The sequence below is a fragment of the Xiphias gladius genome, chromosome 6, assembly GCF_016859285.1.
Source record: "Xiphias gladius isolate SHS-SW01 ecotype Sanya breed wild chromosome 6, ASM1685928v1, whole genome shotgun sequence".
NCBI classification, from domain to species: Eukaryota; Metazoa; Chordata; class Actinopteri; order Istiophoriformes; family Xiphiidae; genus Xiphias; species Xiphias gladius.
In genome coordinates, this window is record NC_053405.1 from 21974138 (window position 1) to 22001585 (window position 27448).

General features: G+C 39.1%; 2 protein-coding genes across 3 annotated transcripts; both read right to left on the minus strand.

Moving 5' to 3' along the window:
- Positions 1 to 15456: 15456 nt before the first annotated feature.
- faslg (Fas ligand (TNF superfamily, member 6)) lies at positions 15457 to 18668 on the minus strand. Its single transcript, XM_040128947.1, has 4 exons — positions 18347 to 18668; positions 17699 to 17741; positions 17528 to 17590; positions 15457 to 17438 (listed from the first exon to the last, which is right to left on the minus strand). The coding sequence occupies exons 1-4, from the start codon at positions 18623 to 18625 to the stop codon at positions 17020 to 17022; spliced, it is 804 nt and encodes a 267-aa protein (XP_039984881.1). The 5' UTR covers positions 18626 to 18668; the 3' UTR covers positions 15457 to 17019.
- Positions 18669 to 20552: 1884 nt separating this feature from the next.
- Positions 20553 to 23292, minus strand: si:dkey-86e18.1 (uncharacterized protein LOC557342 homolog). 2 transcript variants are annotated; one of them, XM_040128850.1, is made up of 5 exons: positions 23142 to 23292; positions 22937 to 22977; positions 22762 to 22836; positions 22465 to 22651; positions 20553 to 21283 (listed from the first exon to the last, which is right to left on the minus strand). In XM_040128850.1, exons 1-5 carry the CDS (start codon positions 23206 to 23208, stop codon positions 20709 to 20711), a joined length of 945 nt encoding a protein of 314 aa, XP_039984784.1. In that variant the 5' UTR covers positions 23209 to 23292; the 3' UTR covers positions 20553 to 20708. The 2 variants fall into 2 exon arrangements, with proteins under 2 accessions (XP_039984784.1, XP_039984783.1); XM_040128849.1 differs by having other exon boundaries at positions 22465 to 22654; positions 23142 to 23290.
- Between the last annotated feature and the right edge of the window lie 4156 nt (positions 23293 to 27448).

Below are 27448 nucleotides of genomic sequence, written 5' to 3' on the forward strand. Positions count from 1 at the left end.
AAGTCAACTTGTCTAGGTTAACAGAGCGCATGACTCAAGTGTTAAGGAGCCTGATGGCCTGGAAATCAAAATTCTCACTGTGGTACTGTGTGCTAGATGACAGCAGGATGTATTGACTATAATGTGGTATTGACTATCAGACAATGTGTGTGTTAAGTGTCCTGAATGGCTGAGACCTGTCTGCCAGTTCTTAGCACCCTCTGCAGAGGTTAGCAGTTGTTAGCACATCCGCTCCCCAACCATACAGTGACAGTGATGTAGCCAAATAAGAGGCTCTCACTAATCAGCTTGGTAGATTATCTGGTTTCGGCAGCCATAAATCATAAAGATTACATTACCAACAAGCTGCTGAGTATATGAGTTCAGACTCATAAGCAAATTAATTTAGTCAGTAGATCTTATCTCCTGTCCGACAAGGTATTCATCTTTCTTTCCATTTTTGTTGAAGGGGCTTTTCAGCTTTTGCGTCACTTACAATTTTTTTCATAGTATTAAGTGTTTATCTATTGATGTCGATCGATAGTGTAGGCCTTTTTCCCCTGCAACAGGTACTCCTGGGGTTTGTTCTAGTACAACGTCAGAGGTGTGAGAAAATAATCATGTGGAATATCAAACAACCCTTCAACCCCCCCCCCCCCCATCCGACCCCCCAACGACTCCCACACCCCACCCCCACCCACCCCAACTATGTTTAGCTGACATTTTGACATTTGTGGTCATGTGTGGTAGGTGAAGGAATGACATCAGACTCTGATTTCCAGTCTAATCAGATGGTGTACTTGTAAAACTCCTCCCAAGAAAACATAAATTAAGATGATTCAGTTTCCAGGAGGAAATAATTTCCTAATAGCCACAGTATTTTTCCATAACACACACAAACACGTGCATTTCAAGATACTTTTGCTTTAGATAACTTAATTTATTTATTAACTTATTCATTTCACTTTTATTGCTGTTACTCTGTAAAGCAGAAATGTCTCATAAATGCATTTGATTTCACTTTTGATGTATAAGTGGCTATAATCGATATTTTTATGTCAGATTATATGATCACCTGAATTTGCAGCATGCCTCACTTTACACAGCTTTCCAGTGAGTTTCAGTTCATTGTTTAGCCGTGCAGCAGAACTTTACTGTTTTGGTTCACACTCATCACTCTCATAGCGATGTTTTCAGTGACAAGCTCTAAAAACCCACTGAACACTACCAGCTCAGCACCAAATGGAAATTAAATAATGTTATCAATGGTATGTATTCATGTGTTCAAAAGCTTATTAGATGCCGAAACACAGCAAGGTTGTTTGTAATACTCATAGATAGGATTTTACAACTATGGAAAGCTATCATAGAAGCTGTTTTATCCGTGGCGCGATGATCATGGGCTAAACAGCATAAATACGGCATTCACATTACAAAGTAATTCACCTGGAATGCCTGCTTACATGTACACACATGTGACAAATTAAAGGAAAAACCTGGTTTGAGGCTTACAAACAAACTTTATGTTGGGTTTACTTTAATTTCATTCACCACATCAGTACATTGTTTACTTCATCTAAAGAAGGTTCCAGGGGTCTTTAATGAGGTTCTAGTGGTAATAGAGGAGGTTCTCGGGATCGTTTCCTTTAGCACTTTTAAGGATCACTGAGATCTTTGAGAATGTTCTAGTAGTCATTGAGGAGGTTCCATGAGTAGTTTCGATGTTTTTAGCAGTCGTTAAGAAGTTTTAGCAGTCATTGGGTAGGAAGTAGAGGTCCTTCAGATGGTTCAAGGAGCCTTGGAGGTTTTAGTGGTCCTTTAAAAGGGATCCCACCAGTCCTTCAAAAGGTTTCTAGTGTGCCTTTAAGAGGTTCTGGTGGCTCGTGGTTTAACATCACATTACTAAAATACGTCATTTCGCGTAACCCCCCTCAATTCCTCCCCCAGCTGCATCAGCACACTTCCCCCATTCTAATGAATGAGGATTATATTACATTATAACGCACCAGTAGCACCAACAATAATGCAAATTTATTATTTTTTTAGTTTAGCAGCTTTTATTGATTTTCCATTCAACCCAGTGTATATTTGTTTCCAACATAGATTGGCAATAAAAGTGAATACGAGCATAAGAAAGCTACATAATTCAAATGATTACAATTGTGGAAGGTGCCCCGCCAATCTCCCCTCATGCCCCAACCCACATAAAAACCTCTCAACCATCCCCACTTGTTTCCATTCAGAATGCTTTAATTTGGCTGAACTTTAAGACGGAAACTGATCCCCTAGTCAATTCTTAATAAAACTTTATTTTTCCATGAATCAACACTTCAAAAGAAAAACTGCGAAAGGAGAGATGTGACAGAAACCACAAATACTGTATTTGGACTCAAAATCAGAGTCTGTCCCAAATCTGGTCTCAAGTAAAACACTACTAAGAAATGATCGGTGAGGCCATTGGCGAACTGATTGCAGTAAATGTGCACTATATACCAGTAAAACAAATTCAAAGAAAGGTGTTTTTAAAAAAATGTTTTTGGATTCCTTGTCTGCTTTCATTACTGTTACGCAAGGTCTCTAGAGGCCATTTCATAAGACTGGATCATTATGATTCATAACGAGCACATGAAAATACTTGTGAAAAGTTGCGAGTATAAGCTTGACTATTTTGCAGTATATATAAATTTTATTGTATGAATAAAATCTGACGTTATGACACTAAAAATCTAATGGATCTTGTATGCCTTCATGATTTTACTCTGTGATTAAGATTCTAATTTACTACCTAATAGACCCTGAGTGAAGATAGCGATTTAGATTATACCTGACATGACATTTGAGTTCTGCTGGGTGCACACATTAACAACCACTTCTTAAGTTCAATCAAAGCATAGTCCGATACAAGAATATATAAAGATGTAGGAGTAAGGAGTTCATTTTTCCCTTCATGTGTATTTGGGAAAGTCTGTGGTGTGCTACCTTACGTCAAAAAAACATTTATTTTTCCATCTATACCACAGTCCATCAGGTTGCCCAACTGATCAGCTTTACATATCTACCCGCTGTGTCTGTGTGTGTTGCATATGCAGATATCGCCTACAGTCTCTCCACCATCATCCATTTCCTCTACTTTAATCTATCGGGGGAGGTGAAGTTGGAACACAATTTCTACCATTGTCTACCAATATCACTGGCCTGCCTTTCCGCTGTGACACATAAACATCCCCTTCATGACTGCAGAGATCAAACCACACAGGTCAGCTGACTTCCCGTGTAACTGCCTGGTGCTGAGGGCAGGTAAACAAACTGTCCATTTAAACACTGTTAGTTCACCCACGCAAACATTCTTCAGTGTCACATCACAGACGATTAAACCGGTAACGACACACCTATACTACCGTGCAACGATGAGACATTCTGCATACGATTCGGTTCCACTGACTGGGATGAGGGATGATTCAGTGTAACATGTTGGTTATAGTAAAACACCTACACAGTTTACTGGACAATTTCCCTTGCCTCTTTACAATCATTGCTTCTCCCTTCCAATCATTGTATACAGAGATCCACACATGGCACCCATATGTGATTGCTTCATCACATTACAACAAACACTGTAACTGCAGTGGCAAAGGCAAGTACAAAGAAATACAGTCAGAGGGTTGGCTACTGGCCTCTTTTCATACAAAGCAAAATACACAAAACATAATATTGTATCATCAATGCTGGTGTACACATGTTCAACATTTTGGAATCGGCAACTCAAAAGGGTCAATGAGTTTCCTGTATGAGGTTTTGTGTCACCAGGAATATTTTTGGGTTCACACAAACGCTGAGCAGTTCAATTCTGTAGCAGTTGCTCATTAAAGGTCACTTTAAATGTGGGCCCAACAGATTCAGAGTGCCCGTGGGAAAAGCACACAGACACAGCAACAGCAGTAAAATCTGCTATACTTACCAATACCAATACTTACCTTCTAGTGCCTAACAGAATTTTACACTTGCGGATTGTATTGTCCTAATCACAGTGCTCTTTGGGAGTTGTAGTTGACTTCTTTTGTAACTTTTAAATGTACACAGTCTTACACCTTTGACATCCTTTCCAAGAACCAATGTGTTGTTCACTGTTGTTGGGAATTATTAATCCTGATATTTGGACTGGGAGAGTATCATGCTCATCCAAGTGCTCTCTCTATAGAAAACAGAACCAACAAATGAGTGGCATGTGTGAATGCAACTGCTGATAATATTTTTGATATAATACCTAAATATCTACAGTGTGACCGAATTCTAAGTAAAAGTTATTAATAATGTCAATGTGATGGCCAAACAGGCAGAGGTTGTCTTTGTTGTTCAATCATCATCATCAGTACTAACTAAATCTTTACTTGCTCAGGTACATGTTCTACATGTTCTAGGTACATATTCTACGAGTGCAGTACACACACTTTATGTATACATGCAGTTGACCTGAGATTATAATTCAGCATCTCAAGGTTAGGCCACGTACGACATTGACTGCTTTTAATGACAGGACACGGTCTCATTTCATAGAAAAGACAGTGTGATAAAATATGGATGGGGGAGTCCCAGAGACTCTGCAGGGGCTTCTTCATAGTACCTCCCACCTCTGTCTGTAAAAAAGTTTTAATTAAGTTTCATGAAAATCTGGAAGATTCAATCTTCAAAAGCTATCTGATATGGATCCTCAAAAACATGCCTTACTGTGGTTGAGTTTTATACCATATGTCATTTTGGTTGTCAAACTGTAAATTGAGAGGAGTGACTTTACAACAATTCTTTTATGATATAATAGAGTATTTACCCTATAAGTAGGCTAGCTGTACATTTTACTGAACAGGTCAACACACTTTTCCATTTAAAAATCACCATTTTCCGATTTGATTGATTGCTTTACTTTCAGAGATACAAACAAGACCAGGATACGACAAATAGAAAGGAAGCGTTGCTTCCTGTCAGATTAATTATATGGGTCAGAGAAACTTTCTTCAAAACAGTATTTAAATCATGCTGTAAGTAACAACTGCTGGCATCACTGATACATACAGATGGGTGACAAATTAAAGGAAAACCCCCAAAAAACAGTGGATAAACAAGATGACACTGCCCCCACCCATAGGTCACAAGGGGTCACTGCAGGGTTTGTTAGTACAAAAACGATGTGAATCATATTCTCTTTGGCCTTCGCAGTCACCGGATCTCAACCCAACTGAACCCCTATGGGAGATTTTAGGCTGACATGTTAGACAGCGCTCTCTACCACCATTATCTAAACACCAAATGAGGGAATATCTTTTGGAAGACGTGTCCATCCCTCCAGTAGAGCTCCAGAGACTTGTAGAATCAATGCCAAGGATCATTGAAGCCGTTCTGGCAGCATGTGGTGGCCCAACACCTTACTCAGACACTTTATGTTGTTTTTTCCTTTAATTTGTCTGTACATATAGGAAACATGAAGTAGATGGAGCAAAAATGTTCTTTAAAGGCATTAAGAAAAAAAATCTGCATATGTACTGTACATGCAGCTACTAACTTTTCCAGTCACACTGAACTCCAACTTGCAGAATATTCAAGACTAAATAAAAAATAATCAAAGTTAAAAAAAAAAAAAAAACCTTAAAAGAACTCATATACCCTTTTTCAATAGGACTCTGTGGGTTGAGCAAATTGGACTGACAGTCCTGGCAAATCAATCAAAGAACATTATAGCTGCCATCACGTTGTAAATAAAATGTTGCTTAATTCTGATGGTACACAGGAGTATGTGACATCACCCTTTTTCTAGGCTTTAACTCAGGGCATTTAACATACTAGCAAATGTTACCTATTGTCGCTTAGACATTCAGCACAGTCGAACATGAACAACCCATTATTCTTCTTTCTGGCCACCTATTAAATACATATTAAATATCAGCCCAGCTTTCAGCTCTTTTAACTAAACCAAAGCAATGAGCAAAAATTGCAAAAAGCTGCAGAGTTGGGTCGTGACTTGAGTGACCGTGGGGTGGGAACGTGAGGCAATATCAATACTTTTATAGCTAGAATGTCACTCAGTAGAGCGCATACCTCCACAGACGCCAATTATTGACAAAAAAGTCACGTAATCCTGCTGACAAATAAAAAACAAACAAACCAACAAACAGACACAGGTGAAAACATAACCTCCTTGGCAGAGGATACAATGTATCAAATGAAAATGTGAAAACAATGTGATAATGTGAAAGGCATTGTTCGTAGTGATGAACCTACAGAGGATTATCACCCGAATCTGCAGCTCCTCCCAGCTTTATGGAGTGTTGTACTTAGTTTCACCCCACTGCACAGTCCACAACTTTACTGTTCCCCTTCACTTGCCACTCTCATAGTGATGATTTGGCCGCAGGTGGCAGGTGGGTCTTAAAACCCAGTGTACAGTACCTGCTCAGCACCAAAGACACAGATAGACAAAGCTGTCAGCTGGTGAATTTAGCAGCTAAAGAGCCAGTAATTTCCCTCAGGAGGTGGTAGAGGCCAAAAACAGAGGTATAAGTGAGTGAATATTGGACTCATTCGCCAAGTGGCCAAAAAACACAACTCCAAATAAATGATTATATTGTTCAGTTAACTGCTGAATATATAGATAGGAAACTGCTAACAAGTTCACCATATCAACTTACAGTGATGATATGTTAATGTTATGTTCACTACTTGTTTCAGCACAAAGTAGCTAAATTGCAGTTTTAAAAATTGGAGAGCGGCTATATCACACCAGCGGTAAATTCATAAAACCTGTTACATCGTGTTGCAAAGACAGCATTGCTTCTTGTCCGACAGCCTATTTTCTGATGTTATTTCTTTTTCCCAGACACTCCATCTGCACTTGAAGAGCAACAGTCTCTTCATGTTTCGCTTTACATGATAAGAAATACATCGTGCTTGGTGTGGTTGGGTTGTTATGGTTATTATACCACAGTATCAACATTGTCTGGTTGTGGCCTTTTGATGTTGACATGCTGCATGTGGCATGACACCTTAAAAAAACAAAACAAAACTTAATGTCCATATTTCTTTGATATCACATTGGAATTTTACAGTGATCATGCTTTGCAATGAGCTTGAGCAAACGTAAAAACCGTTTAGTTATTTGCATAAAAAGATTGTTTATATAATCTAATGATCTGCAACCTACATTTCTGGTAAATTCATACTTTCCATTTCATTCACACAAGGAGAAGATGGGCACATTTCTTGGACAATACACCCACACTTTTTGGTACTGTGTTCCCAAAACAGCAAGTGTGATGGCTGTGGGGAGTGGAGAGCAGTGTGGAACAGGTTTCTGCTGCTGGCTGAGTCATTATGAACCCATGTATGCATCAGAGAGGACAGTGTCAGAGGGACACTGACGGAGGGAGAGAGAGAGAGATAGATAGAGGGAGAGAGAGAGAGAGAGAAAGAGACCTAGATAAACATATCGCACCTTTCTATGGAAAATCAAAAAGTGTTGTGTGCATGTGGCAAGGGTGAGATGAAACCATGAGAGGATGCCACCATATAGGCACAGATCGAAATTGAGAGAGAAAGAAAGGGAGAGGGGAGGAAGAAGCACAGACAGAGAGAGGAACAGAAAGACACGGAGAGAAAGACAGAATCAGAGACAAAGAGAGAGATAGATTTCCCAATATATGGACAGGGGAGTCCCCCAGGCAAAACTACGGTGGGGCTTATTCGTCCCACTTCCACGCTGGGCGACAGGCTTTATCTTGCATCATGAGTGGGTTTTTGTCAAAGCTGTTTGTCGATCACTTGCTGTGTTTAGTGTCACCTTCCCTAAACAGACATACAGAGGTTCAACATGGCATGGGGAATCCCCGCTGCAGCTCTCTGCCAGTATCTGTGAACTTCTCCAACTACATTAAGCTTCATTGACATGTTATAGGCATTTGTGAGCAATTTATAGAAGTTTAATATATACTGTACAATTCCAGGAACCCTTTTGCTGACTAAAATAATAAATACTGGTGGACCCCCTTAGTGTTGTTATTGGTACGCTGTCAAAAAAAAGGTACAGTCCCCACAACAACTGGATGCTGCTCTGCGCCTTTTCTTTGGGAGAATGTTGGTCTCAGTTTCAAATAAGCAGTTCAACTCAGTCTGTGAATGTTATCTTGATAATAAATGAAGCAGAGTTTGAAGGAATCAGATTAAATAACATTAGATTACACGACTGAGGTTCAGTGACCCCTGTGTGAAATACTGGTTACTGCACAGAAAAGGATATGAGAAAAAAAAACAATTAACACAATAATAAATTTTAAAAACAAAATAATATAATATCCTACACATAGTACACCATTAAATAAGTATGAGGAACATTGCTGGTTTTCTGCACTGTGGCTTTATGCTCTTTTCATTCACGCTGATGGCCTTCTTATCTTCTGTCAGTTTAAGTGCTGTGTGTTCATTGCTGAGCTTCCGTCTCTGGGTTGGATGGATTACTTTAACTGCAGGTGAGGGTCATCTATTACCAAAAGGACTCACAATTCTTAGTAGGTAAAGATTAAAAAAAAAAAAAAAGTAATTTTCCCCCTTGGAGAATCAAAAGCAAATTAACAGTCCCTGCCTTCATAACTTTACATACAGATAGCTCTGTTCCTGATTTTCTCCCATATCAACCCTGCAATACTTTATCATATTCCAAAGGGTAACACTGCATTAGGCTTGAAGCTCCAGTAGAACTGGACTTTCAGACCAAAGTGTACTGAACTAACAATATAACTGTGAAGAAAAGACCAAAACCAGTGAATTGTTTATGTTCAGATCAGTTGTCATATTGAGTTTATTTTTTTATCTTTATCTTATAGGCCACAATACCCAACCTTGCAAAGCTTTCACCATACTGTGCTTGTTTCATGTGTTCTGTCTAGATACAGCTGCATCTTGCCTTACACAGTTATTGCTTTCTGAGCAACAGGTGTGCACCTTTTCTTAAAAAGTCTAAACAGTCATGCTTATTATGGGTATGTTTTCAAACGCTTTACGGCTAGAAATCATTATTTTTATTCATAAAAAAAGAACTGAGATTATCAGTGTTAGGCTTCAAAATTTCGAGTTCACATAATCCCTTTTTTCTACCCACGCACAGTCAGGCAATGTGAAACTTTCCCACAAACATGTTCACGTGTGTGTTCACATGTGTGTAGCAACTAAATAAACGCAGTATTATTCGTTGTGGTATTACTTTTTGGCCTCTTTAAAATAACAAATGTAATGTTAAGCTTACTCTCACATAATTTCTATGTTATTCCACTGGGCTAATGTTTGTCGAGATAACAGTTCAAGATCAGGTTTTGCTGCTTTAAATGTAATTTAAGAAAACTCCTGATTTCTATCTAGTCTCCGCATAGCAGCCAGAGTCGAAACTAAGAGCAGTTGCCATCAGTTAAGTAAAGTTGCAACCTGCAGCACCTGCAGTTACTTCGCAGCTAGCGAGGTAACAACTGAACGTTGACCAACAGCTTATGCTACAGGATAGTAAAATAGCAAGTTAATACCTCCCGCTTACACAATATTAAATCGTATAATCATTTGCAGCTCTTTACCTTAACAATAGCTCTGAATGGGACTTGAGTTTGTGAAACCCTTAGCATAAAAGCCAAATTTACGGTCATTAGCATCACTGAGTGGCCACCAGATATACTTAGCATTGATTCGTACCTTAACTACCTGTAATTTCTCGTTTGCATTTATCAGTGCCAATGGTAGAAATGTGACTGTTAATATATATAAATGACAGACGACAGTAGAACTATTTTAATGTAATTTTTTTGAGAATAATTAGAGTCATATTAAATATATACCCACTGCTACTTGCTAAATGTAGGGATGCAGGAACAGGAGTGTCATTAGCATAGATGATATTTTGGTGCCATCTGGTGGTGTATAGATAAACTGCAAGAGGAGACACTTGAATTGATATACAGTAAATGCAGGCACAGTTTCCAAATACTGAGTATCGACTGCACCCTTTTTTTTTTTTTTTTTTTTAACTTACAAATGGTTACAAAGTTTACTTTGTTGCATTGTTTGTAAGTACATGAAGTTCGGTGACATCTCCTAATTTTCAGCAAAATACTATCCACCTCATGTTGAAGTTGCCTCAGGCTGGTTTCCTGCCACGGTGACTGTTTTGAAACTACCAGTGAGTGGCGCCAAAGTTAGAAATATCTAATGGCTTTAAGTGTGAATATGATTTCTCCTCTATTCTTCTGTGAGCTTCTGTTTAGGAAAAGTGATGTATGAGAATCAGCACTGGTGCAGGCTTTATCTGTATCCAGATCTCGCTGTCCTCTCTCAGTCTTTCCTCCCTGGTTTTGGATGGTGGATACCCCATGCAAAATCTCAGAGGAGGAAGGAGTATGTAAGGTGAGGCTGTAGTGACCCGAAGTGATTGAGCCTTGCAGTTGATGCCTGGTGTCCAATACCTGCCTTTCACAAACCGGTGTATGGGATCGAACAGGTGACAGAGTGTGGTATTAAATCAGTGGCTGAAATTATATCTAACTATGCAGACTGTGACACGACTGAACTTCAGTAGTTGTGTTGCACCCACACACTTTCTCAGGTCTGTCCTCATCAAACGACAGGTTGTTAGGGTAGAAAAAACACAAACTTTTCCCTCCTGGCATCCAGCACTCACTTAAGTCTTCTTATATTTCCTGCATGTCACAAAACACACAGAACAAACAATTATCTAATAAGATGATTGGAGCTGAACAGATACACGAACAGAGAAAGTTCAGGTCTTGTGATATAAATTACTTTTACTGCCAACTGAGAGTGCTGATTATAGAGGTTAACAATGGCCATTTTAAATCTGTACATTTATTAAGAGGATTTTGTTGATTCCAAAATGTGCCCATTGTTGCATTAGAATTGGTACATTCAAATGTGACAGGAGTTTTAATTAATGATTTTTCTGGGAATGTGTCAGTCTAGTAAAGTTTGCAATGACTGAATTGTAAAAGGTAAGTTCACATATTGACTTTCAGTATATAAACAGTGTGATACATGCAATGCTGGAGTGTTTGGGGGCAGACATCTGAAAGTGTCGAGTATTTTGAATTTTCTAGTATTTGGTGTTGTGCACCTTTCAGGCCACAAGAGTGCAGGAAACACAAATATGACATGCTGGTATGGAGTGGAAGTAAAACAATAGGCTTCATTATACCCCCAAAATATCAAGCTGGATGTCATACAAAGTTGATAACTTATGAAATCAAGAACTGTTTTTACTTAACTCACTGTGATAGTAGCGTTGATGCTACGTTTGTATTTTTGCAGTGAGTAACCAAGTCTACCAACTCATATCTATGTTGAATCACGACGGTAGCAGAAATAAGACTTGACCTGCAGACACACCTGGCGGCATTGGAAAGAGGGAGAGCCCTCTTGTTCGGATGCTACCACTCGGATGGTGAAAGGGAGAGTTTGACCGTCACGTGTCATTATAGACACTAATGAAGTGAATGTTAGGTTGAAAAATCAGATTCTGCCATCTATTGGCCATTTTCCACAGAAACAACTTCTCTGCCGATATACTTCTGTGCAAAAGATAAATTATATAAATATTTTTTTGAATTTTCTAACCTTGAAGGTTATTGCAATCTTAAAAATTATTCTTTTCATACCCGTTTGGGTCACATAAAAAAAAAAAAAATATTGGTGGCTTCGTAATAAAAGTCAAATAGAAAAACCCACACCACACAACTATGTTTAATGTATAAATGAGTGAGAAGTTCATTTCATATTTACATTTTAATTAGATAACTTGATTGTCGGGGAACATACATTACACACACACACACACACACACACACACACACACACACACACACACACACACACACACACAATCTCCACCTTCAAAATAAGAGTCTCAGCCACGTAAGAGGAGCTTACTCCGTGCTCTGACACCTTAGCTAGTTTCTGCCGTAACACACACACATATTCACACACACAACTGAGACCTATTTCTTTCCATTTGAACCGTTTTTTGTGGTACAATACACCAAAGTCATGAGGCCATGCCAAATACATTTTTCACACCTTTTTCAGTCCATTGGTTATTTGGGAACCCAAACCTTACATTTTTTAGATTACATTGTAGGTTTTGTATGCAACACATTCATATGTTTTATTTTATTCATATGTTTTACCTGCATGTTTAACTACGTTGTTTTTGTGGCCCTATAAATGAGGAACTAGGATGTAGTAGTGTCCCTGCTTCCAGCAAAAAAAGAAAATGAATTCTGGTGCCAAATTCTCAGGTAAAAGAGAGATATGGGGCTGTGAGGAGGAAGGGAGAAAAAAGCTATGTAACACAATTTTGGTAGAAAACGCTTTTGCTTTAAAATGTACCCAACTCACTAACGATCATACTAACTCAAATAATGATATCAAGCCATCCTCTCTTTCTCGCTCTCTCACACACACAAACACAGACCTGCGCTGAATAACGTTTACTATTTGTACAATATGATCATACATAGAACCTCTCTCTCACATGCACACCATGCTGGCAGGCAAAGCTAACATTAGCTTACTGCTGTTTCAAGAATAACATTGATACTGCATCTAACACAGCTACCGTTAAACAGCTGCAATAAATAACCTTTCTTTTTTTAATGTTTTTAATTTTACAAATTTGTGCGATAACATTAAACGTTCAGCTTTCGTCACAATAATCTGTGATCACCTACCTGTTGCTTCTGCTGCACCATTGCTCAAATGCCATCTTCTTTTCTAATGAACCTTGACCTAGATCAAACAGCGATGTCATGGTCCTCCATTGGCCCACTGTGGCTTAAGGGGGTCAAGTGGAGGCTCACGCAGCGACCCCTGGCCTACAGGTTGCACCAGAGCTGGTATCGGCAGCAGTTGAGTCAACTATACAGGTTTGTATGGGTTCATAGTACTAACTAAAGGTCTCAGCAGTCAGGTCATACAGCTACGGTTAGCCGCAAGGGGAAAACATGTCAGCCAGTCAGCACCTGAACTGACTAAAGCTGAACTTTGTCACACAGTACTGAATGAGTTTGTAACACTAGTTAAGGTTGTAATGCTTTCAATTATGTGACCGGAAGCTAGGTTGCTAACATAAATAAGTCGATTAGGCAGGAGAAAGTGAAAGTTTTTATCAGTGTTGCATTTCAGAGAATGAGAATAGGGCAGTTTCCTTGAGGCAGTATGTACCAGTGTAAACTGGGTTAGTATTGAACTTGCAAAAATACCAGAAGAAAAATAAGTTTGTTAATTTTGGGCCAGTACTAATTACATGTAATCATCTAATCAAATATGGTGAAAAGGGGGGGGGTATTGGATGTTATAACGGAGTACTGCCCAGTTTTTTGTTTTTTTTGGACAAAAATGTTTTGTTCTTCTTGTCCTCCTTATTTCACCTTGCTGTCAGCTTACATGCAGTTGTTCATGAAATATTTGGTAGATGGAGCCACAAGAGCATCAGTGAGGTCCAACACTGAGGGTGGTAAGAACTGACTCACAGTCAGTTCATACCAAAGGTATTGGATGTGGTTGAGGTCTTGGCTTCGTGCAGGCCAGTTGGGGTTTTTTTTCTACACTAAAGTTGGAAACACGTTTCAGTTATGGATCTCACTTTGTGCACGGTGGCATTGTCATGTCGGAACAGAAGAGGGTCTTCCCCGAACTTGGCAGCGTATTTTTGTCTAAAATATCACTGTATGATGTAAAATTAAGATTCCCTTAAAGACCCTAAAAACCTATTCTTCCATCAACTTCTTACCATACGTGATTGTATCCTACAAGAACGCATTATTTTCGGCCAAAGTTAGAAAAAATTTACCATTTGTTTTTTTTTTCTCTTGGCTCTTCTCATTGGTTTCAAGTGGGTGGAGTTGGAAAAAGGTGGTGTAACGTACGCTGTTGCACAAATCAGGATCTGAGCAACATTTGAATCAGAATTTCTCACAGGGAGTTGTTTAGTCATTGTCAATCAAATGCAATGAAACCATACCCACACAGTCTTGATGGAGCAGTGTAACTGCCTGTTTGAATGTTTAACGTTTAATAAATCATACCCAAAGATGTCTTTTTTAAAACTTTGATGTTGTCTATTTCATCGCGAGTATTTATTGTTGTAGAGACGTACTTAAGATTTGATGCCATTTTTTTTTTTCAGGGGCTTTAATTGAAATTAACAAACTGGCCAAAAACAAGAGTATGAAGTATCTAGACAAGGTGTCCACATACTTTAGCCACTACCGGTAGTGGTACACACAGTTAAATAACCATTCCAAATCAATTAACTTTAAAAAATATGTTCAATATTTTCAAGTCTGTCTCACAAGAATGCTCACATGCCCAAATGTACATTGAAACAGACTTTGGTCACTGTAATTACTAACCGTGAAGAGATCTCTCTCTGAAGCAATCCCAGTGTAAGAAGCAGGGGGAAAGTTTACAGTCTACAGTTGAGAAAATGTATTCCACATTTCAACCAAAGCTAATAAGGGGCTTCAGCAGTCTGGGTTAGACAAATCAAATGGGTATATTAGACAGTTACAGTCTTTTAATACAAAGTTCCCCTGTTATGCCATCAAATTAGCGTTTGAACCGGGCTTGTCAGTATTCTTTTAAGATAGACTTGTAAACCTACCTTTTCAAACTGTGTTTCAAGTACATGTTTATTCTTACAATACAAATGGGCATTTCTAACATGAATCATGGCCCAGACATTTCCAGCGAACCAACTTTCAGGATTAACTTTTGTGCAAATGCTGCATTTGCATGGCTGTGGTAAACAAACTTTTAACTTCATATTCAGTTGCTTTATGTGACTGGCTTTGCAAAATATTTTACTTTCTGTTCAGTGGTATAGAAAACACCAGTGCATATCTTGTGGAGGCACTGAATTACCATGGAACCACCTCTCGCATTTATCTTAGCTTGATCTCATTAGGCGGTTTTAAACCTCAGAAGTAAACACTCCTCTGCCTTGCAACATTTGCTCTAGCCTTCACATATAACCTGGTCTGCTTAAATCAGGCAAAATTATGTATCAAATGTCTATTTGTAAAGTCTAAAAGTTTACACATTATAAAACATTTCAGTAAAAATTTTCAGTGTGCAGGTGTGATCATCAAAAGATTGCTAATATTTGGATTTACTCTATGAAGCTCAGCAGATGGAGGGATGGAAAGGAAGAAGAAGTAACTGCAAAATGGTAAACTGAAGTGGCCATAGTGGGTTTTTTTTTTTTTACAGGCACAATCCACTTTTAGGTCTACAGAATGTTTTACACTCAAAAGAGAGATTTTGGCTAGGGTATCACTTTCAACAGTCAGTATTGTAATGTGGAAAAAGTGATTATTGGAACAAGATGCAACCACAAATCTTCTGCGTACAGACATGATCACAGGCTGGGTGATAGTAATCCAGATTGAGTTATTTTAATGATGCTGCTGAGTTAGACAGTGAACACTTACAAATCTGTGGCATTAGTCAAAAAAATTGCCTAGATAACTTGTGTAGTCAATCCGCATCGTGGAGTGGACCTCTGGAAACATAACAGAACATGTACACTTAACGAATTAACAACTCATTCGCTTTGTGAAAGGCTGCTTTTTTTATTTTGCTCATTTGCTTTCTGAAATGTCGTGTTCTGTGCTGAAAGACCTCTGTAGCCCAGCAACAAAGAAAAATGAATGGACAAGATTCACCAATTGAGTTATACACAACATCCCTCGTAAATGAAATTGTTGCACTAACACACTCATTGGAACCAATACCGTACACCAAAATATGTTATGCACGCTTGACCAAATCAAATCTGTTAGGTGTCTACTTTTGTTTCCCTGGATGAGTAACCACTAAGAGTTTGTGAGTAATTTCTGGTTCAGCCAGAAATGACTAAAATACAGAGGTTTGTTCAGGTTTAAAGGATTATTCAGCTCTTATTGTGCGGCGCTAAGGGGGCTTTAGACAAAAATAACTATAAATGAGTTCAGAGGTTTACCATGTGAATTAAAGGAAACAGAAACTCTTTCACAAAAAATCAACCTGCAAACATGCAAGACCCTCAAGATATTCACACAGGAAGGAAACAAGCCAAACTTGACACTGTTTACCCCCCTCATCTGTGCCCTGCCTGTGCATTTTCTTGCACTCCACTAACATGTGTGTTTGTGGTGTACTGAAAAAGACACAGCACGACAGGGGTGTTAAACTGAAAAAAAAAGAAGCTTTGCAACAACGCAAGTGTACTGCACTGTGACCTTTAAGCTGAAATTTAAACCGTCATTTAACCAAGAGAAATATCTGTTATCCACATCTCAGCTGCTTTAGATATTTTAACTGGCAGGTTTGAAAATAAAAACCCACTTCTCTGTCTTAGACCTCTGTTGTCCCTCAGTGGAATATATGGAAATCACTTTCATTATCAAGGGTAAAGCCTGAGTTGGTGTCTTTATCTAAATACTTTCCAGTGGTCATGAACAAAACACATGTGGGCGTTTATTACATGACAGACTGCTCAGACATGACACCCTTTAGATGTCAATGAGAAAAACTTCACTTCCTTGTTTCACCGAATGGAAATAAACTTCAAGTATCTCTTTGTTTACTTCAAAACAAACATCATAAAATACTTTTTCTGTTTCATAACCACACATTTAGACTTCATAAATGTCAGATCCAACCAAAACCACCACAATAAATATTTTCAAAATGCTACAACTAAATCAGCATCTTAGTGTTAACTGACTCTCTCAACATTTACAAAAGGCACAATATTTGTTTATAAATAGGTGTGGAAATCGCTTCCATTAACCACCAATTTAAAAGCTGGCAATAAAGAGAATGTGCAATATTTCCCCTGGGTTTTAACATCATATTATGTTTTTCAGTGCAGTTATTATATGTCATAGGAATCATTCACTCCTGTCTGGAACATTCTTTCACTTGAGAAAACATTAAAGCACAAAGCCCATCACTCCAAACTCCTCAGATCTTGTAGAGACCAAAGAAGTTGGCATAATGCGCATGACTAAGATAAACGGGGTGCGATACATTCACAAAAACTCTGTCATATTTCTGCAACTTTACGGCAGAGCCGAGGTAACTCTCTGTGGTCCAGGCGTGGTCCGGCTGCTGAGAGCAGAAACCTGCTCTGTGGGCCTCCATCAGGGTCAGAGGTGGGGAATGTCCTGTTCTCCTCACAAACACCGAGTGGACAAACGAGGATTTGGGGGAACAGTTCTTAAAGATCAGCTCCACACGTGAGTAAATGTGGTAGAGTCCGCTCTCGTTGACCTGCAGACCGCCATCTTCAATCAGGTAAGACACTCCTCCAGATATGAACGCCTGACCTACCTTCGACTCCCATCGCAATGTCCTGTGGAACACCTCTTTTTGAATCCGCCCTGCAAGAGGAGAGACGTGATGATACCAAATGTGTAGATTTTTTTTTAAAAATCACAGAGTACAGCTTAAATTTGAGTAAAAATGTTACCTATCACATGTGCTGCAGGTCTGTTGTCTTTGTCTTCTCCATGCAGCTCAGATTCATAGAGACCTGAAACCACCCTCAGATTAGTCACAACACCTCTTCTTTTCATTTATTTGGGAACATTTTCACTTTGTTGGGGATAAGTCATTTCTGGTGAGCTTTGTTTATGCTTACCGATTTGCTTCTGAGCTGCATTAAACTCTGTCTCAGGTGTAGTCTTCAGTGAAATGAAAGAAATACAGAGAAATCTCAATACCACATCACACAGACACTTTTTTCTTCAGTGCTTTCTTCTACAAGTTCTCTTGGAACGTGAGTTAAAGAGTATATCCTGTCTCACTATACCAGTGACCACAGATTTTTAAATGTTAGAGCCGAGCTGAAGTATAGTGACTCTTCAAATGGTGGCAAAGTAAAATGTGAATTAATTATTAAACTTTGCAGCTCTGAGTCGACTTTCCAGCCACGTTTTCCACGCTCCCACCTTACACCTTTATCACCCCCTCTCTATGCAAAGCTGAGAGAAATCACACCTTTTAATCTTTTGCAGCTTTCCCCCCATTAAAAAGAGGAAGAAATATTATACACAAAGGAATACTTTTGATATTTACATTATTTCTGTCATTGCCCAACAATTACTTTAATACTTACTTTGTAAAGGGTCACTACTTCTTGATATTTTAATATTCTAGGATCTGCTGTAGTCACCATTAGCTTCTTAATTCAGTAAATACTCACAGGATTTCAAACTACTCTCTTATGTCTCCTATCTGGCTTTTTCAATGTTCGCTTCCGTATCCATCACAACCAGTGGCTCCTTACCTCTCGCATCTCTCTCAGTTCTGTCTGCAGGTTGTAAATCTGATAGGCTTCAAACCCTAGGGCTGCAAACACAAGCAGGAACAGCAACAGCACGATCAAGGCCAGACAGGGGCTGACTCCCATGAAGCCCTGACTCTTTCCACGGCTCCTCACCCTCTCCTGGGCAGGTGGGAAAGACCAGCAGGGTACAAGACTCAGAGGCTGGGTGGAGGGCTGCGGGCTGCCATCTCCATTCACAAGGAACACCTGTGGGAACGGATAGCTCTGGTCACAGCTCATGGTGCAGGTCCTACTGTAAGACAAACTGAGTGTCAACTATTTCTTCTGCATGAAGGAGGTGTGTACTTTTTTCTGAGCACCTCTGTCTTAAAAGACCAAACTTCAGCCTTCAAAGCAATCACCACCTACAAAGCCCGCCCACGTGCACATCACTTTTCATAAACGCACACAAGCCAAAAAACTATCATCCAATCAAAGCGAACAATCTATTCCTCTCCACTGGGTTGCTTTTCTGAACTATTGATAAACACTGAACTTTATTAAGCTTTATTCCACACGTTGGGTCTTTTATGTGCTTACCAGTTCAACTTTGTCTTTGCAATGTGCAGTGCACAACTGTAGCTAAGGCTGAATGGAAAGGCAGGTTTCCTCTGACCCCCACTTCACTAACCACCACCAACTCATCAGAAAGAAACCTGTCCATATATTCCACAAAAGGAAAGATTTAGCAACCACAAACACAGTAACCTGACCAGCATTTTATATGTCACAGGTTTTGTGGACTAGGTGGCATGATTTTTAACAGACAGGGTTTGTTTCATTTGTTTTGCACACTCTGTGCTGGTTTTTCAGGGTTATCAAAGTGCTCTTTCACCACTGAACCATGTACTGAATCTTATCTTTAGGAGTCAGCAATTAATAAAAAAAACCAAAAAACCAAAAAAAAGCATTATAATTCAAACGTATTATTCTTGCACATCAGTTATTATGAGGCACAGTATGTTAGTAAACAGTGATATAGCAGTTTCAGTAGCACACAGCGTATTCTTGGTGGGTAGACGCTGCCACATGAAAAGGACATGTCTCTGCGCTGGCTTTCATGCTGGCTGCTGATGAAAAGCTGGCTGCAAGACAGACAGCAATACTTTACAGAAGTGAGAATGAACCCAAACTAATACCTCAGAGATAAGCTTACAGGAAGGCCGAACACACGCACCACTTTCCTCTCCACTCAGTGAGGAGTTAATAGCATTGTGGTCTCTCTGACGCTTCCGGATTTGTTTCCTAGGATACAGGGCAATTATGCTGCTTTTTCATCGCAGTTGCAGCAACCTGTCTCACACAGGCCTACTCTGAAACTTTGGCTTCTATCATTATGATTTTCATCAACTGTGAAACTAAGCCATTTTTTTTGGTGTTTTTTGGTAACTGCAAAGGAAGTTCTCAGGCCTAAGCTCTGTCCACAGGTGGTGTTGCATTTTCCCATGCCCCTGCAGAGACAAAGGGAAACCCACCTTGCAATGTGCATACAGAGCTTTAACCTAAAGGGTAACTACGTCAGACTTAACCATAAACTGCACAGTGTCTGTTTCCCAGAACTGTCATGCTGAAAGCGGTCCTCATATCAGCAGTGGCAGCAGTAGCAGCGGCACAGTTGGTTAGGTGGGAGGGTGGGGTTTTGGGGTCTAACCAGGTTGTGTTCAGAGTTACTGCTCCAGATAATACAACCAGGAAAGGAGACTAAAATGAATCACTGAATCAGCAAGTATCTCTATCAATCACTCTACATTTCTCAAACTGTCTCCATCTCTTCTGCTGCATAACGGAGATAATTGTGGTCATGATGACTGATTACGCAAACAGAGTAATGCCTGAAAACGACAATGAATTTCTCAACCCAAAATGAATGACATTACTCAGCATAGCTCTCTCTCTTTTACAGCAGGTCTTGTGAGTGGGGGCTTTAATTAAAAATTAAAACATATCTTTTGTTAATTCATTAATTAATTTGATCTTTTTCTGTATTTAATTGTATCCTAACATTCTCATACTCAGTTACTGCAATACACAGTCCTCATGTATAAAAAGAGTGAGTAAAATTTTTACGAAAAACACACAGCATGACATCTTAAATACTTGAGATGTAGGCCTATTTTTCAAAAATTTCACAAGTGAGAAAGAAAAACAAAAACAAAAAACAAAACCATTATTTTTAACCCTTTAATTTTCAAAAATGCTGGTACAATTATCATATTGATATGAAGCTTTTGAATGAACACAGGACATAAAGTTTCATTAAATAATTGATTGTAATGAAAAATATAGAAAAATGTGGACCATTATATTTCATGATCTACAAATATCAAGTGTCACAGTCCTCATCAGAGGAAGAATAACAGTCTAGACGCAGGATATGACCAGTCCTCTCCTCTGTTTTGCTAGTGTTCGATGATTTTTCAGGTATCCTCTCTGCTGCTTCACCGTCTTCACATTCTTGGACAGCATCTTTCTGTCCAGCAACCAAACCCATTGTTGTCCCTTCATGTTTCTCTCTCTCTTTGCTCTGCGATGAAAATATTTGTCCTGATGGAGAATTATTGAGATTTGGCAGGCCAGACTGCAGCACCCTGGCGATGCTCTGCGTTTGAGAGGATCCGAGCTGAACTGAAAGCCCTCTGAACGCAGCAGCGGCCACTGCCAGCCGTGTCCGGTCAAAGGAGAGGGGCTGGTCCTGGTCTGCACAGACTGCCTCTGAGGTTTCTGACATCAGGTTGGTGGGAAGAGGGGTCTGAAATCTGGTCTCCGAATAGCGGAGAGGTCGCTGCCTCCCAGTGGCTGAGGTTTTGTGACTTCCTGTCCAACTGCTGGCCAAGTCACTCTCAAGTCCACTCCACTGACTACTGTCCTCATGTGACTCACCGCGCCTGGGGATTTTAACTGTAAACAGGAGTGACAACACACGGAGAAATGAAAGGTCAGAGGACTCTCAGCCGCTGGTATCTTAAAGGAATGAAAAATCTGTCAGAAAATTTTTCAAAGCAGATTAGACAAGTAATAGCAACATTCTCACGCACACCAATATGTAATATAAATATGAAGGTTTTATATGCAAAAATATACTGTATATATTTTTATTTACTCATTTCAAAAAACAGGACGGGCCCTTGGTTCCCTATAGCTATCTCAAGAGAAGAGTTTTGCTGCGTTCATTTACACCTTGAAAATGTCAACTTTCCCACTGGAAAGGGATAGATAGTGCTGGGCAATATGGATCAACAATCATATCTCTGTGTTTTTAGGCTGAATGGCAAAACAAAATATATATATATATATCTTGATATTTTCTACAGTGTGGGCTAAATGATCAGTTGTAAGTCAAAGCCATACGAGAGTTGTCACAATCACTTTTATTAATACAGATTGCGATCAAAATCAAATGCAAAGACAGGGTTTCCTTCCCTGTTTGAGAATAAACAACTGCAAAACATTTAATAAATATCCTATGTTAAATAAAAACGGGCCTATCCAGTGTTTCCAACAGGTTGAGAATTTACTTGTGATGGTGGGCGCTGTGGCACGTGACCGATATGCACGTGGAAACTCATGCAGTTTAGAGGGGGCGAGTGTAACACAGGTTATTTTCTGTCACTACAATTCACAGATGTCCCCTAAACGCCTCACACACGGACTATCCGTAGACGCTCGCTAGTCGGCTGCGCGCAGAGAAGCCTCTAGGCCCCACTTAAGCTACTGCAGGACACGCAACTCAGACGGGGGTGTGGCCGATTACTTTGAAAAGAATGAAATAAGCCCTTCTAATGTAAGACTGACTTGCAACTTGTAGTAGGAATTAAAAAAAATGGTAGCTGTTTTGTGACACCTTAAAACAAGGGAAAAGGTGCAAATGCCACATCATGGCAGCGTTCAAACATGGGATGTAACGGTCTGTAATTGTGCTGCTGTTTTGACTGTAGGCAGGGTGCGGGGGGGGGGGGGGTGAAATTACAATTTAACAGGGTAAATACTGGATTTATAAGTACTCGACACATGACACGAATAGTCTGGGCACTGCATCATATTATTGCTCAACAGCTTTTACAGCAGGTGTACACACTGACCGATGCTCGGCGAGACTTGCGTCTCTGCTCTCCTTTTGCAGTATGCTCGAGGAGTCCACGGCTTATGTTCACAGGAAGCGTCAAGTACGCGTAGTTTGGCGATGAAGCTTTTGTACTCTTTTTCCAAAGCCTCGATGTGCAGCTGGAACTCGGCTATCTTCCTCTCTGGGTAATGCGAAAGCTGGGACTGCTGAGAGGGAATAGACAGAAAGAGGGCAAAACAGGAGAATTCAGTCATCGGGAACCACTCATAGTTACATTGGGATCTATTTCACACATCGCAGACGGTTCACTTACCTGCAGATAATACTCTATGTCATTCTTGATGCTGGGGATCCACTTCTTCACAGAGGAAGTTGAATGAAGAGTGGACTGCGGAAGAAAAGGCTTGGCTGAAACCAATTGGTCCAGGTACATGTGAATTGAGGTGAAGTGTTAACAATTTGGTAACTGACAATTACTTCTTGATTACCAGCTTAGGTCTCCGCTCATGTACATCTCTGAGGCGTCCCTCTGTAAAGGAAGTACTGAAGATTTACTGAACATCTATCTGTAGCTTAGCGCTACTGTAGCTAACAGTTAACGTTGTCAGTTAACGCTGTCTGCACAGCGGGGTGTTTCTGTCGGCAAATTTGTTATTTAAATGTCAGTGTTTGTTGTGCTTGCTAGCCGCTTACCCTCTCTCTCCTTCTGAAGCCACAGTCTGTTCAGTCTCCCTTGTTGCTTCTCCTCATTTCTCGCCATCTTAGCATCCCTCGAGAGAGTCTGGCTACAATGTCACGTGACACACGGTAGCCCTCACGTGGTACCAACATCCCGCGAGAGCGACTTATTTGTGCATTGCGTTTTATTTTCTTTCGTCCGTACTGTCCATGTCCTTTCTATTTTGTATTTCCTTTCAGAAGGTTTGATTGTATCTTCCATTTACAATGTTTAATACTTTAACTGAGAAAAAAATGGAAAACGTTTTGAACAATGAAGTCTTTTGGAAAAAAAACAATCAAATGTGCATTTACCTGTAATACCATCATTTTTGCAAGGTTGGAAAGGGTTTCTGTTCCTCTAGCCTGTTTTTTATTTTGAGAGATAAGAAATTATAAAATAAATATAAAAAAGAAATTGAATTTTGTTGCCACGCCAATTTGTGTCCCCTGTATTACCATTACAGAGCTAAGGATCAGTTTTTCTGAAAGATAAAACACAAAAATTTGAACAAGAAGCGCTTGGAATTCCCTGTGTCCTGCCATGATCTCCATGACTGTACTAGTAGTTTGTAATCAAGAATACTAGCACAAGTTTTGTTTTTGTTTTTAAAATCTCTTTTACCTTATTAATATGCGAATGTATGCATCGACGCACACCAAAATCGAATCAGATCGTCTGCTCCATGTGGGGTACCTCTGGGGTAAGTAAAAAGTTTCTATTGTGTATTGCTCATGTATTATCATGACAAGAAAAATCCGACCCAACCCGTACACCCAGGTGGTAGACGCCAGCTAAGCGTGACCGTTCCCTCTGGACTTAACGTCAAAAAGGTGTTTTGAAGTTGTGAAAGTAAAATTTTCTGGATCAGAGTTATACCATCCTAATTGTTTGCATAAAAAAATGAAATCTTACATAATTTTAATCATTGTTTGTTTGTTTTTTTGATTACTTCTAAATGACATAGCTAGGGTGTGTCAAGGTTATTGTGCCAAGCTAGCATTCAGAGTTTTATCATGGCTGGTGTGAGTGGGGACAGTTGCAGCATCATGTTACATGTTGGTCTAGTTTATCAACATCATGTTGCAACTGTCTCCATACTCCGCAGTTACATAAAAACTGATACGACAACAACAAAAAGGACTTTACATCCTGATTAACCTTATGGATAAAGAAGTATTAATGCTGTTTTAAAAGGGCAAAAAGTAATTTTTCCTCCTTGTGTTATAAAACAGTTAACCTAATGGCGTGGTTGAAAAAAAATACTCTGCTGTGCCAGTGGGCTCAACGAGAACAGTCTGGTCAAATGTGGTTTCACCATGGCTGCATGCTAGCTCTATGAGTTGCTTGTATATAGGTCATGGGAAGCTGTAGATGTTTTAGTTCTAGACATTTTCGTTTTCAGCATGCCACAAGTGAGGAACCTCTCTCTCTCTCTCTCTCTCTGATATTCACAATTCGCTTTCAAGAGTTCAGCTGAGCCTTTTTTATGTACAAACAAAATAAATTAACTGTGATTTTCATTGATGTAGTACATTGTTGTAAAGCATTTCAAATATTCAAACTAATATGATGCTGTATATTATGACCTTGCAAACTGTCCCCAGTTAAGGGGATTTGGTGCAACACATGACTTTTCTCCTCATTATCCTGTTCATGTGTCCACAGAGTCACAGATGCCAGCATGATGACAAATGTCCCGCATACCATGTACCATGGTGGCAAGACATAAAAACAAAGAGGGTTGTTTAACAGCTGTTTAGAAGGTCCACTGATCGGCTATGCCAGATAGGCCCAGATATGTGCTCGTGACACGACCGATCCACTTTAAATACAGTTTCTTTGTCTCTGTCATTAGTTTTAGGTATCCATTGCATTTATTCAGCACAGTGGGCTGCAGACTTAACATTTGGTGCCAAACCAATCCCTTGCTTCATTTTACCTTACCTTAAAAATGATTCAAATGACTTCCAAGCAGGGACAGATACAGATTTCAAATTTGGGAAAAAATAGAGCAGTGGTCATTGTTCGGTACCTTGAGTTGAGGTACCAGAATCAGCACCAGGGGAAAAAAAAAAGAAAAAAAATCACTGCATCCCTACTTCTGGATAAAAACATATTCTGTCTGCTGGACAAATAAAAATCTTTTTCACCTGTTTCCAAAGTTGCAACTCTATTTCCTATTCCAAGAAGAAGTTACCCACTTGATTAGACTAACTGCAAAAGCTGAAGCCTCAGATTAGCTTCAGATCCTCAAGGGACCAGTGTGGAACACAGGAACAATTACAGCAACCAATAATTTTTTCAGTGTACATATGGGTATCGTATTGTTTTAGGAATGACTGGTCCTATGTAAACCTAGTCTTTAGAAAGTTTAGAAAGTTTTATCATCAGTCATATTTGTCTGTATTAATATCAATTTCTATATGTTTCTGTTTTCACACACAATTATGATCTCTTATTTTTCATGTGTTGTATAAAACAAGCAAGGACATAGCAGGGATCCTGGAAATATCTTCGAACTGAAGTGTTGTTAAACAAATTTCTGGATTTTTAAGTGATTGTTTGAGAATGATCTTTATGGAAAAAAATTACTAATTAACTCCGTCACTCAAATGTACTGATAATAAATAAAAGGCACCAACTTGAACTAACTGAGGCTGAGCAGGCAATACAAGTTCCTGATACTGAGGTTGCTAGAATTTTTTTTTTTTTTTTTAATTTGACCTATTTAATTACCTGTTACCACTTAACACTCACATATATATAAACAATGCATAGACTGATTAATCAAATCGTTAATCCAATCGGCATTTAAATTTCTGTCTTTAAATTCTGTCTTTAAATGATAAAAAGAATGGTTCATTTTTAAAATAGTTGCATCATTAAAAGCCAGAATAATTGAATTGGTTTATAATCTCTAATCCTGTAACACTTATTTACAAATAATATTAGTATCACATTTTAAATAGTTTTGATAATAATAATTTATAACTGACTATTGAAAATGTATTTCAGTGACACTCACCTGCTTCCATACAATAGATTGATAGCAATATTATGTAAACATAACAACAGGTTTTTTGTTACATTAAAGTTTCCATAGGTTGTTAATTTCTCTGAAGTACTTATGTGGTACCTTTTCCATTGTAATATTTTTCACATTCCTCCAAACACGTTTTACATAATGTCATTATAGTTTGGGCTGTTTTAATGTGAAAATGCGTCAGCCCATTACAGTGACAGAGCATTTTCTGATGTAAGATGATTCATAGAATGGAAAAGTGATGCAAAGGTGGGCGAGGCTAGAGAATTACAAAGAACTACAAAAGTTGCTAATTGTGAGAAAACTAGAGTGGAAAAAAAAAAATCCCACCATGACCGTGTCGGGTCTCCAGTGGATTTGCTGTCAGTCACTTGTTATTTTGATCTTTTTTTCAACAACCCAACAGGAAGAAACACTTCCTGATGTGCATCATTAGCTGTTAGCTTCATCAGAGCATAATTATCCTGCGCTACTGGCGCCTTGGCGTATCTTTCAATAAAGCACATTAGCAAGTTAACATTAATTAATTAGCACTAAGTACAGTACAGGCGAGGCTGTATTGGACAAAGTGAAATTTTGACCTGATGATGGCAAAGGATGAAAAGTCAGGGGAACACCAGAGACATTACAATTCATCATCTGAGGACCAGGAATGTACAGTATGTACACAATTTCATGGCAATCCATCCAATAGTTGTTGAGATACTTCAGTCTGGACCAAAGTAGTGGACCGACTGACCAATACACTGAGCTTAAAAATTAAATCGCTGAATATCATTTTTTAAAATTAAAGTATACAGATTAATTCTTTTGCTGTAAGATTTATGGCTAATTTACATTAAGAGGAAATATTTTCTGACTTATATATATATAAAATTTTTATATATATAAATATATATATATATATATATTTGAAATATATATATATAAATATTTGAATGTGATATCGACCAAAAGAGATAATTCTCCTTTTATCGCTGAACCCCTTCATTGAGGTCAGTTTCAGAACTGGTATTTTATTTGGTTGTGTGTTCAAGAGCAGCAGTGTCTTCCCCATATTATTAGCAGCCTGCAGTGTCGCCTTTTTCTTCCGTCCCATCTGCCCGGCATGGCCCCTATTTACAAGTGTCTTCACTACCTCCTGGTGTCCACCTCGGGCAGCACAGTGCAGAGGAGTGTCTTTACTGTGATCTTTGCCCCGGCCTCCAGCAGCAGCAGCACAGCCACCCTGTCGTG

Bases quoted from the DNA above. Each gene is read 5' to 3' on its own strand.
- faslg (XM_040128947.1), bottom strand. From the start codon at position 18,625: ATGAGCTGTGACCAGAGCTATCCGTTCCCACAGGTGTTCCTTGTGAAT. The intron at 17,742-18,346 runs GTAAGGAGCCAC...ATTTCACTGAAG, and splicing joins AACTGAGAGAGATGCGAGAG to ACTACACCTGAGACAGAGTT. The intron at 17,439-17,527 runs GTAACATTTTTA...CTCCTCTTGCAG, and splicing joins ACCTGCAGCACATGTGATAG to GGCGGATTCAAAAAGAGGTG.
- si:dkey-86e18.1 (XM_040128849.1), bottom strand. From the start codon at position 23,208: ATGGCGAGAAATGAGGAGAAGCAACAAGGGAGACTGAACAGACTGTGG. The intron at 22,978-23,141 runs GTAAGCGGCTAG...CTTCCTTTACAG, and splicing joins GCTTCAGAAGGAGAGAGAGG to AGGGACGCCTCAGAGATGTA. The intron at 22,837-22,936 runs GTAATCAAGAAG...TTTCTTCCGCAG, and splicing joins ATGAGCGGAGACCTAAGCTG to TCCACTCTTCATTCAACTTC.